At 51.0% G+C, this 12,414-nt stretch overlaps 1 protein-coding gene across 1 annotated transcript; it reads left to right on the top strand.

Moving 5' to 3' along the window:
- Window positions 1–1,302: 1,302 nt before the first annotated feature.
- On the top strand, window positions 1,303–7,067 carry AZGP1 (alpha-2-glycoprotein 1, zinc-binding). The gene is made up of 4 exons (XM_002930411.4): window positions 1,303–1,447; window positions 3,413–3,673; window positions 5,588–5,863; window positions 6,484–7,067. Exons 1-4 carry the CDS (start codon window positions 1,372–1,374, stop codon window positions 6,804–6,806), a joined length of 936 nt encoding a protein of 311 aa, XP_002930457.1. The 5' UTR covers window positions 1,303–1,371; the 3' UTR covers window positions 6,807–7,067.
- Window positions 7,068–12,414: the final 5,347 nt, after the last annotated feature.

Below are 12,414 nucleotides of genomic sequence, written 5' to 3' on the forward strand. Positions count from 1 at the left end.
GCCAACAGTACGGGCAATGACACCACCTCACTGGGCACGGAGCACCCCACAGCTTGCAGCCCCGCTGCTCCCAGGACATGGCGCTTACAGCCGCTGCTGAGCTCCCCAGAAAGGCCCACACACTTTGCCTTCTTCTTTGCTCCACCGACACCTGCCTCAGTGTCCAGGGCACCAGTGCCTGCTTGACCGAGCCCAAGCCGTACACACCCGTTCTGTTGCAAGGAGGTTGCAAAAAGGGGAATCGGGCAACTTCTGCCGCTATGATGGAAAGGCCTGGACTCCCCAAGCATAGAAAGGGGTGCGGGGAGGCTGGGGTGCCTGGGTGGCTCAGTCAGTTGAGCGTCCAACTCTTGGTTTCTGCTCAGGTCCTGATCTCAGGGTTGTGCGATCAAGCCCCACGTCTAACTCGGCAGGGAGTCTGCTTGAGATTCTCTTCCTCCACCCCACCCTCTTCCCCGCCCCCACTCGCGTAAGTGTGCGCTCTCTCTCTCTCTCAAATAACTAATCTTTTTAAAGAAAGAAAGAAAAAGGAAGGAAGGAATGAAAGAACAAAGGAAAAAAAGGAAAGGAAAGAGAAAAGAAAAAAGAAAAGAAAAGAAAGAAAAGGGGCGCCTGGGTGGCACAGCGGTTAAGCGTCTGCCTTCGGCTCAGGGCATGATCCTGGCGTTGTGGAATCGAGCCCCACATCAGGTTCCTCCGCTATGAGCCTGCTTCTTCCTCTCCCACTCCCCCTGCTTGTGTTCCCTCTCTTGCTGGCTGTCTCTCTGTCGAATAAATAAATAAAATCTTAAAAAAAAAAAGAGAGAAAAAAGAAAATGGAGGGAGGCAGAAATGTGAATGTCCTCCACGCAGAACTCCAGTGTGCCAGCTGTGAGAGAGAGAGGGTCCCCCCCAGCTGGGGTCTGCCCAAGCCTGGGCTTTGGCCATGTGCAGAGTTTTTCCAGAGGTGGTCTGACAACACCCAAATCCCCCCAGTGAGCCTAGGGTGAGATGTACATGACAGACCGGAAAGGAAACACACACCCCACGCATCTGCCACTTAATAGCCCCCCTGCCCTCCTCCCTCATCCACTGGCATCTGTCACCTGAGGGATACACAAAGTCCCTGCCTGCAATCAGCCATCTTGGTGCTCAGTTTGCACACCGTCTGTGAACGGGCTGAGTGCAGTCTCTGTCCCTGGCGGCTCGTGCATCCTTCTTTGTCACCGTCAGAGGAGGAGCCTGTGCTGCACACTCATTGGCTGCGGAGTCACCTTTCCCAGGCTGGGCCCACAGCCCAACCATTCCCATAACTACACCTGGCTTTAATTCCAAGTAATCTGCTCCAAGCTCCACGACCCAGGGCAGTCCAGAACCTTCTGGTCAGGCACAATGGGCACAATGGCGTCTGTCCTGCTGTCCCTGCTACTCCTTCTGGGTCCTGCAGTCCCTCAGGAGACCCACACTGGTGAGTGAGGAAGCTAGGGGGGCTCTGGGGGACAGATGGGCTGGAGAAGGGCCCCTAATGCAGCTGGGATTCCTGGGTATACTGTGGGAATGAGTGTCCAAGGCTGTCACCTAACTCAGCTCACGAACTTTGAGAAGCATTGAGGGCCCTCTGGACTCATGCTAAATGAGGCCGTAGAGAATCAGAAGCTAAAACCCTTAGTTTACAAATGAGCAAAACTGAGACCAGAGAGGTGAAGTGACCTGGCCAGAGTCACACAGCCAGGACAGAGCAGGAGCCTTGCAAGTGGAACTTCCTTTTCCTTCCTTTCTTCCAATGGCTGGATGAATCTGTCTGGTTCTTGGAGAAAGAGGGAACAACCCTAAGGGCAGATGTGAAGGCAGCTTCACTGGAGAATTGTAGAAGGAGGTCTGTCCCCTCCCCCCACAGTCAGACCACAGTGCTACCTTAGCCCTGAAGGCAAGTTAGGGGGAAGGAAGCCAGCTGGAATCTGGGAAGCACCAGCGTCAACACTAGAATAGGAAAACAAGGCTGTTTCTTGGCCACGCATTTCAGGATGAAGAAATGTAAGCTAAACTGTGCATGTTTGAAACTCGTTATACTTAAAAACTATGAGAATATATGTTTTTTTTTTAAGATTTTTTATTTATTTATTTGACAGAGATAGAGACAGCCAGCGAGAGAGGGAACACAAGCAGGGGGAGTGGGAGAGGAAGAAGCAGGCTCATAGCAAAGGAGCCTGATGCGGGGCCTGAACCCATAACGCCGGGATCACGCCCTGAGCCAAGGCAGACGCTCAACCACTGTGCCACCCAGGCGCCCCGAGAATATACGTTTTATTTGAAAATGTTAGTCACATCCTACACCAAAGTCTGTATTATTCAGGGTTCTCCAGAGAAACAAAACAAATAGGATGTGTGTACAAAGAAACAGATGGATTTTAAGGAACTGGCTGGCATAATTGAAGTCCACAGGCCGGAGACCCAGAGAAGAGTGAGTGTTGCTGTCTTGAGTCCAAAGGCAGTGTGGAGGCAGAATTCCTCCTTCTTTGGGGGACTAGGCTTCTTTCGTGTGGCCTTCAACTGATTAGATGAGGCCCACCCACTATGAAGAGAAATCTGCTTTACACGAGGTCTAAAGTTAATCACATTTAGAAACTAATTAGCAAGAATAATTTCAGTACGTGAACTAGGAATCTGCGATATGACCTCCAACATTATTTACCCCAATGTGAGTTATATCTTGAATTAATTATTAGAAATGCTGCCCCTTCTCCAAGCCTCTGCCAAAATGTAAGATACAACCCTGGAATTCTGAGATCCACATCCTGGTCTTACCCTGTGCCAATCCATTCTAGGTCATCTCCTGAGTTTTCTGGTAAATTCTTCCTACACATTTGAATTCTCCGTCTTAGATTAGGTTATGCTCCAGTAACAAAGTTTTTAGTGGCTTAACCCAGCAAATGTTTATTTCTTGCTCGTGTAAAGTGAATACAGATAAGGCAATTTTCCTGTCTTCCCTGGGGTGACCCAGGAATCTGGGCTATTTGCATCTTGGGACTCCTGGTTTCATCCTGAGGTCTCCACAGTCATCACATAAATAAAAGAAAGACAGAACAAACCAGTTCATAGGTCCTCAGACCAGAAGAAAGACATCACACACGCTCACATCCCCCACTGACAAAACTCAATCACACGATCCCAACATATGGACGAGGAGGCTGAGAAATATCGTCTTCTTATGTGTCGAGAAGAAACAATGGAGTGAAGACACAGAATGGTATCTGAATACCTCCCAGAATAGAGGGAGGGCCCTTTGCACTTGAATGAGCCTCCAGAGGGGTGAGGCTCAAGGCTGGGGAGGACAAGTCCCAGCGGCCACAGCCCCCTTCCTGGCCCTCTGCTGCCCCATGTTGGGCCTCCCTTGCATGGACCCCACACCTCAAAGTCTTCTCCTCTTTTTCAGGGCCTTACTCTCTGAGCTTCTTCTACACTGGGCTGTCCAGGCCCAGGGATGGCTTCCCCAGCTTCCAGGCCACTGCCTACCTCAATGACCAGGATTTCTTTCACTATGACAGCGAAGACAGGAAGGCCATACCCAGGTACCCGTGGAGCCAGATGGAAGGAATAGAGGACTGGGAGAAGGAGAGTGAACTTCAGAAGGCCAGGGAGGACATCTTCATGGTGACCCTGAAGGACATCATGGACTATTACAAGGACAAAGAAGGTGAGCGGACCGAGGACTGCCGGGGTGGAGGGTCTTAGCCCAAGAGGCAGCCCTGCAGGGGTGAGTGGAAAGGGGTCAGCAGGATGGAAATAACGGAGAGCGGGGTAGAAATATGCAGACACTCTGCATCCCCCCACCCCACAGCGCATCTGCTCTCCTCCTGCCCCATCCTGTCCTCTTCCTCACTCCCAGGCCTCCGCTCTCACAGGAGGTGCTGTCAGAGTCTGCTCTCATCCAGGCGTGCGTCACCTCTCAGCTGCACACCCCGACCTCTCTGGGTCTGATCCTGCTGTAGAAGGCGTCAGACTCCCCTGCCCAGGGATGTCGGGGAGCGAGTGAGCTAATCCTGGGGCCAGTCAGACCTGGGTTCACAGGGTGGCCTGGCCAGTCACAAGCTAGCTGACAGTGAACATATTCTTAATTATCTGATCCAAACCCACGAGATTGGAACCTCCAAGAGATTCCATAAAACTTACCTGTGCAAATTCCAGGAAGGCTAGAACATCGTCGGTCTTGATCTCCCCGGTCATCCCGTCACCTGGGACAGCCACTAATAACCCGCTCAAATGAAATGTGTTGAATGATTGAGAGAAAGTGCCTCACACAAACCGCGGCCCATACCGGGAGCTCAGTAGGGACTGAATTCAAAGCCATACACTGTTAGAGTTACACGGGATCCCGAAGACCCTCCTGTCCCTAAGGAGCAGACTCAGGGGGGCTCACCCAGGCTTGTGGTAGGAGGAGGAAGAGGAGCCTGGCCCCCACCCCTCACCCCCACCCCATCTCCCAACTCAGTCAGTCACAGGCTGGTGAACTGTTGATACTAAATCATCACAGTGTGAGTGCGGGAAGATGGGTTTCTGAGCACAAGCTACGTGGAATCTGAACGTTTCCTAAAGGAGGCCAGAGTTCTGCAGACATCTGAAGGATAAGGAATGGGAAGCCCTGGTGAGGAAAATGCCCGGCCTGCGCATCAGAAGTAGGAGAGGGGAGGCACAGGTGCCCAGGAAGGACACCAGCAGACATGTGATTGGCTGGAATAACGATGCTGAAGCAAGGAATTATGAGTAAAGAGGATAAGAGAGGAAGGGAGGGTGTGAGAGAATCATTAACATTTCCCGAGCACCCACCGTGTTCCAGGCACAGGTGTAAGTGAACACTGGTAACGCTCACAGCAACCCTCCAGAACAGCCCTGCGGCCACTGCCGTTCCCAAGCTGAGAAGACTAAGTGCTCGCGTGCAAGCCAGGTCGGTGTGCAGAGACATGGTGTGAGCCCAGGGAGCATGAGATCAGAGCCTGGGCCCACAGACTAATCAGTTTCAGGTCCACACCGCTGTGTCCCCCTCCCCACAGGGGCCAGGCTCCAAGACTTGTTGCTCACTGGGCTGAGGGCATTTTCAGAGATTCGTAATGAAGATCTCAGACCCCAGAAAAGAGGGGAGCTGCGATCACATCATGTTTACTCAAGCGGTGACATCAGCTCCACTTAGAACGGAGAAAAAAAGGAGAGGTTTGGCAATCTGTATAAAACTCCGAATAATTTCTGTTCAACTTGGAGATGGCACTTCAGTGCGGTTCTGTCAGGTTCCTAAGAACTCCCAGTGGGTTTGCAATTCACTAAATGAGATGATGCAGGAAGGTGGGGGGACAGGGTGCATGGTGGATACTCCCTGACCCTCCCCCGCCGGGAAGGACGCATCGCAGCTCAGACAGGCCTAAAGCACCAAACCAAAGCAACTTTCCCTCTTCTGCTTCTTGTCTGGCTCATAACCCATTTGCCAAGATAAAGGGACCACGCGCTTAGATGTCCTTGCTTCCTGTTGTTTCTGCAAACTGTGTAGGAGTGGAAGTTATTAAAACAGAGTCAACGCCAGGCTGACTGACTTGCCCCGGGGGGGCCGGGGAGGGTGCAGGGTCTCACACCTTTCAGGGAATGTTTGGCTGTGAGCTCCAGAGTAACAAAAGCAGCGGAGCGTTCTGGAGGTACGCCTACGATGGAAGGAATTTCATCGAGTTCAACAAAGAAATCCCGGCCTGGGTCCCCCAGGACCCAGCGGCTCTGAACACCAAGCAGAAGTGGGAGGCGGAAGAAGTCTACGTGCTTCGGGCCAAGGCCTATCTGGAAGAGGAGTGCCCGGCAATGCTGCGGGGGTACCTACAATACGGCAAGACCTATCTGGACCGACAAGGTACCCCCCTCCCCGTTTCCTATGTCCTGCTCCCCCGCTCTGAGCTGAGAAAGACCAAGGTGATCTCAGGCTGTGAGCCCAGGGAGCATCTGGGGCCAATCCCGTGGTGGTGTCTGTCTGACGATGCCTCCCGGCTGGGCAGTGGACAAAGGCAAGTGTGGACAATGCCTGCCTGTCACAGCCTGATTGTCACAAGCCCAGACTGTGGCTTGGGAAACAGTGAGAACAAGGGTCCTGTGGGACAGAGCAGGGTCGGGTCTGATGAATAGAGCCACAGGCAGAACTAAGGCACGGAGCTGAGACTGGGGGTGGGGGAGCCCCAAAGCTCACTCAGAAGTTTGGGAAAAAATAGAAGAATGTATGGGGGTATTCACAATTTCTTGCCATCAGATGTCAATACACGGTGGAGGGACAGGGGAGCCCGAGGGCAGCCGCGGTCATTCCATGATCCAACGGCGAGGTTCCTGGTAACCTTCGGCCTTCCCTGATGTTCATAAAGGTTCTCTGGGGAGGCTGACACAGAGCTTGGAGCTCTGCTTATCACTGATGCCCAGAGAGCGGGAGGGAGCAGGGAGCCATCGAAGGCAGGCCCTTGATATCCACGCTCTGTCCCTCTGCAGATCCCCCCTCCCTGTCCATCACCAGCCACGGGACCCCAGGAGAAACTCAGACACTCAAATGCCGGGCCGATGGCTTCTACCCACGAGAAATTGAGCTGCACTGGATTCAGGGGGATGATACACAGGAGACTGAGTCCAGGGGAGACGTTCTTCCCAGTGGAAACAGCACTTACCAGTCCTGGGTGGTGCTGTCAGTTTCTCCGCAGGGCAGAGCCTCCGACTCCTACTCCTGCCGCGTGACTCACAGCAGCCTGGCCCAGCCCCTCACTGTGCTGTGGCCGGGAGCGAGGGCTGAAGGCTCCCAGGGCGCCTGGGAGCAGTAGCCACCCCTCCTGCAGGGCAGGGGAGATGAGCTCTAGAAATCACCGCGGCATCACCAGTGAGGCCAGGGGTCAGGTGGTGGATTCAAGGACAGGGAACACTGCCAGCCACTGAGCTGACTCCGGGCTGAATTGTCTTGCAAAGCCTCATTATCTAATCTGTCAATCAAATCAACAGTAATCACCTTGCCTAGCACACAGTGTAGAAAGGAAGGTATTTTTAAACTGAGATGATATAAAAACGTGAGTAGATGTTACCGTTCATCCTGTGCTTCTAAGCCTTCAATTCATCTGAAATTTACCTGGTATCAACTCAAAGCAATGTTCATGGGACATCCTGCCCCAGGGGGTCCACTGAAACATGGCGTGGACCACCTGGTCCCTTGGGCCTTGTTCAGGAGCTCACTCGGGACGTCCCCTCTGTTGTAAGGTCGTAGAACATCTTTAATACAAACCCATACCTCTTCTGTGCCTCAGTTGCCCAGACCTGCCTCCTACCTGTGAGACGCCACCCTCCGTTCCAGCAGCTCCACACCTTCTGGCCTGGGAGCTGCCCCAGACCATAGCTCATCTGAGAGGTTTCCCTCCAGGAAGCACTCCCAGGGAAACAGGAATTGGATGACCTTGGACTCCTTCCAAATTCACTTGAGTGTGTGTTTTTTTTTTAACCCAGTGACCCACCACCATCCACAGCTTTAAAAACCCCAAAAGACAGCAGAGCTCTCACATCTGACCTTTCTACAAAGCCCATCTGCATGACTCAGACTTCTTCCCTTCCCAGCCCCAGCCTCCAAGCTGAGCTGCTTAAGGAAATCATCCCCAGCATTCAGAATTCCGAGCCGACCGCTATCTTTCTTGAAAGCCTAAATTTGAAGATTCTCTTTATTTTTGTTACTTTGACCCAGTTTGGAAATTAAAGTTGAGAAATAGCTTCCTCAGTCTATGTGAAATCCGCATTCCTCTCCTCTAGAACCACAAAAAAAAAAAAAAAAAAAAAAAGTCCTATTTGAACAGTAGAGGCTGCAGAGGAAAACAATCCAAATAGTCAAAAGAGGGAAAAATAGAGCCATGAACAAGTAAAACCACATGACAGGAGAAGAATTTCAGATCAATAAGGAAACCCAAAGTCCACAGGAACAGGCCAGGCTAAGGCAGACTGGAATGTGAGATTGCGCCCCACCGGCAGGAGACATGGGTTGGGGTGAGGGCAGGGGGAGGGGACCTCTGGAGACCCCAGTCCTGGCCAGCTGTGGGGCAAGGGGAGAGACATAGAGCCACTCAGACACCCAGAGAAACTTCCTGGAGGGATTCAGATGTCAGAGGAGGAAGTGAAGGCCAAGACAGCTGGCCAAGAAGAGATGAAAGATTGTTTGTGACCGGTCACGCGTGAGATGGCTGAGGGGAGGGCCACAGGGCCTGACAAGAGACATGACTGAGGGTGGGGCTGGACTGTGGGCATCACCACACCCACAGTGTGGGTCCTTCCACGAGCACCTCCTGCCCGCCCAACAGAGAACCAGCAAAAGATCCTCCAGCAGGCAGAACCAAGTTCAAGTGTACTTTGAAGATGCCCCACCCCGGGAGGACCCCATTGCCACAAACTGTCTCCTTGGCAATTCCTCAGTCCCTTAGTACTACCTTGTCTCTCTCAGAGATTCCTCTGGAGACAGTTCAGCAGCTAGACTGCAGGGATGGAGGGCTTGGATTTAAGCAGGAGGTGCCAACAGGATACGGGACTTAACCATAGTTGCTGTTAAGGTCCTCTCCAGTTTGGCTGACACTGCGTTTTCAACCTGGCTTGTACTAGAACTTAACAAACAGATACATTTACAGTTTTCTATTTCCTTTGCTCATTTATTGGTGCATTCACTCAAGAATTATATATTATTTATTTTCTGCTTGGCACTCTAATAAACACCGAAGACCAAGCAGCACAAGTGGGTACCGCCCCTTCCCGCAAGGGATTTGTTCTGCTTATTTTAACAATACCCTCTGTCGAGGTTCAACGCACATCTTAGCTCCTCTCGTGACCACTGCAATGATCACTAATTCCAACACATACTTGTCCATGCTGAGATGTCTCTCAGAAATACCAGGGAAGATTTCCAGAAAGACATTGAGTGAAGCCAGGGTCCACACTATCTCAGCAGCATCCCAGGCCATTCTCTGTTTTTGTTCCTCTCCAAGTGAAAGGAAAAGAATCAGCAATGGGAATTTCTGGGGGAAGAGCATTTGGGGCCGAGAGCACACAGCAGATGCCAAGTCCCCAGGGCAGGAGCAATAGTGGTGTTGGAAAGGCAGAATAATGACCAGTGGGCTGGAGCATCGTGAACACGTGGAGAGTCAGAAGATGTTGAAAAGGGAGGTAGCGGTCAGATCACGCAGGGCATCGTTCCCCCTGGGAAGGAGTTTCTACCGCAAACAGCAACATCTGGTAGGTTTTAACCAAGATGGCAATAGGATTTACTTTAGGTTTTTTTTTTTTTTTAAGATTTTATTTATTTATTTAGAGAGAGAGAGCATGAGCAGGGGGAGGGGGAGAGGGAACGGAAGAGGGGAAGGGGAGAGGGAGAAGCAGGCTCCCTGCTGAGTCAGGAACCCAATGCCGGCTCTGATCCCAGGACCTGGAGATCATGACCTGAGCCAAGGTCAGACGCTTAAGCGATGGACACAGGCGCCCCTGCTTTAGGTTTTTAAAACATCCCTTTGGCTGTTGTGTGAGGAAGGGACAATGGTGACACAAGGGTGAAAACAGGGAGACCAGAAACAAGTCCCGGGGAAGGACTCAGGCTGGAATCCTCGCAGCTGTGAAGGTAGTAAGCAGCTGGAGTTCAGGATTTATTCTGGAGATCAAGCCTACAGGACCTACAGATGGACCCCATGAGCCCTGAGTTTGCTGATGCGTTCGATATGAGCTGTGGGGGGCAGTGGTGACTCAAATTCGAATCCCAGGTCTTGGATCTGAGTCATTCCTGGCACCACCCTCCTCCACAGGCTGTCCTTTAACACACAGCCTCCAGCCCCAGCCCCTTTGATGGCTCTCACTCCACCTGATTCCTCCTGCTGGAGCACCTAGAAGCTTCCTGCTTCTCATCTGAAGAAACACTTGCAAGATGACCCACCCGGAATAGTAGAATAGTATTTCTCCAAACCAATCCGTGCTGTTCCTTCTTGTGTCCTTCCTCGCTCTTACAGCTCAGACCTCTGTCTTCTCTCCCACTCGCCCAAGCCGCAAGCTAAGGTCCCAATTCGCCTCACGTTCGCATCCTCCCCTTGCCTGGCCCCACCCGGCCTGCACACACACCCGCCCCCCCTTGAGCCCGTCCTTCCAGACCCTCCTCCCTCGCCCTCTGGACGCAGCTTCAGCGTGGCCCACGCGTCCCCTCGTGGTCGGAAGGCAAAGGTGCAGGCTGGTCTCGCTCACCAGGGCGCGGTCTCCTCCCGCGTGAGTGCCAGGAAATGCACGCGCTCCCCTAGAACCAAGTAAGCTAAAGTGGCTGGATTTATATTCCCCACAACAGCAGAGCTCCGGGAAGCAGAAATGCTTCCTACCTGGGAGGTGAATAGCTGCTATCGCTCATTCCTAAACTAAGAGCTGGCAGAGAGAGGAAAAGATCCAACTGAACGCTTCCCTGAAGCCGCCTCGGACCTGCTCCTCCTGCACGTGGCTGCCCCGGAGTTTATTTGCTCCCTTCTTCAGTCCTGACCCGATACTCCTCGCTCTCACCCGCTCTGGTTCAAGGGCTGGCGTTTGGCTTTGAACTTCAAATCCCAGCGCCAACTTCAGGCAAAAATAATAAACTAGTAACAGGAGGAGGCTTAACCAATGTGGCATTTAGGAATGCCCCCTCAGCTGCAAGGAATAGCGTAATTGACTGCAGTTGTCTCAAACAGCAAGAGGGATTTTTTTCTCAGCTCCGGGCCAGCCTCTCTATGGGGCTTGGTCGCCCCCTACTGGTCACAAAAAATAACCGCAGCAGGTGTCAGGAAGGCGTCCTCGCAAATTCGACACAAAGCCCGGAAGCATGGCCCTGAGGTGAAGACCAAAACCTCTCCCCACTCCGCCCGCCCAGTTCCTGCCTTTGATCACGGAGGGAAACCTTCCTAGGAAGACACACCTCCCCACCCCTTCCGACTTCCCTTTACATCTCACTGCCCAAAGCCAGTTTCTGAGTACCTGCCACAGCCTGGGCCCCTTTCATGAGATTAAGAGTTTTCTGTCAATTCTTGTCAAAATCAGAGGGCATTTTTTAGCACACAAGAAGGAGGGAGATTATTTGGAGGTAAACAGCCAACAGTTTCTGTTACACTTAAAAAAATATATGATATAATGTTAAAAAAAAAAAAAGTTACCTCGCTTAACAAAACATTAGCACATTCCCATTAATGTCAGGAATAAAACCAGAATCCCTATTTCCACAATTATTCAATATTTTTCTAGAACTTCTAAGTTAACTCCTCAAGACGAGGAAATGAGAAGTTCAAATACTAACAATCATGAAATGAATGACACTTACTAGGAGATGCTCTGCCTCCCTACCTAGAAGACTCAAAATCAATGGCCGATTCCCTGAAATAAGCCAGAGTTCAGAAATGTGGGTGACAAGCAAATATACAAGGTCAATAGATTGCCTATATACCAACAACAACAAGTAGTTGGGAAATATTAAAAAAGGAAACCCAACCACAATCGCTTTAAAAGAAATAAAAATAAAATACCCAGGAGTGAATGGATGTTTTCCTCGGGGTTGATCAGGGTGTCCCGATTTATACAGGTTATTGTTTGCAATGGAGTTCCCCACCTTTGGCCTTGAACCTGGTATTTGTCACTTCTCTTTAGGAACCTGATGAAGGGCTCTCCCTGCCCTCCTGGCTCCAGCCCTCAGGCATATCCCATCTCCTATTCAGACTTCCTCCCTACCAAGCTGTGTAAAGGGTCTGGAGAACCAAACACAGGCCAGGTTACAGTGGCCTGAGAACAATTTGTCTTAGATATGGGAATAAATTCTTAATATAATACTAAACCCCCCTCCAAAAAAAAAAAAAGTACAAAACAGCGTGCATGTGAGTTAGTACGGGTTACTGGCTAAGCAAGCGGACTAGAATAAGATTGAATGGTTTTGACTAGAAGCTCTGCCATTTATAACTGTGTGATCTCTCTGCCTCAGTTTTCTTGTCTGTAAAATAACAGTAGTGCATACTCCAAAATGCGATGAGGGTTAAGTGAGCCAACACAGGTAACAGACTTTAGTGGCAGGTATTTAATAAACATACAAAAATTATTAGCTGCAGGGATGCCTGGATGGCTCAGTCGGTTAAGCATACGACTCTTGATTTCAGCTCAGGTCATGATCTTAACGTTGTGAGATGGAGCCCCGTGTCGGGCTCCATGCTCAGGGGAGAGTCTGCTTGGGATTCTCTCTCCCTCTGCCCCTCCCCCCCCCAGCTTGTGCTCTCTCTCTCTCAAACAGATAAATAAATCTTTAAAAAATAATTAGCTATATTAAGTATTGCTACCATGGTTATTGTTATTGAGAGAAAGGCTTTCTTAAGCCACGTGCTGTTCAAATCTCTACCCAAAGCAAAAGCAAAATGTTTCCCAGGTAGTAAT

The sequence above is a fragment of the Ailuropoda melanoleuca genome, chromosome 10 (assembly GCF_002007445.2).
Source record: "Ailuropoda melanoleuca isolate Jingjing chromosome 10, ASM200744v2, whole genome shotgun sequence".
Taxonomy (NCBI): domain Eukaryota; kingdom Metazoa; phylum Chordata; class Mammalia; order Carnivora; family Ursidae; genus Ailuropoda; species Ailuropoda melanoleuca.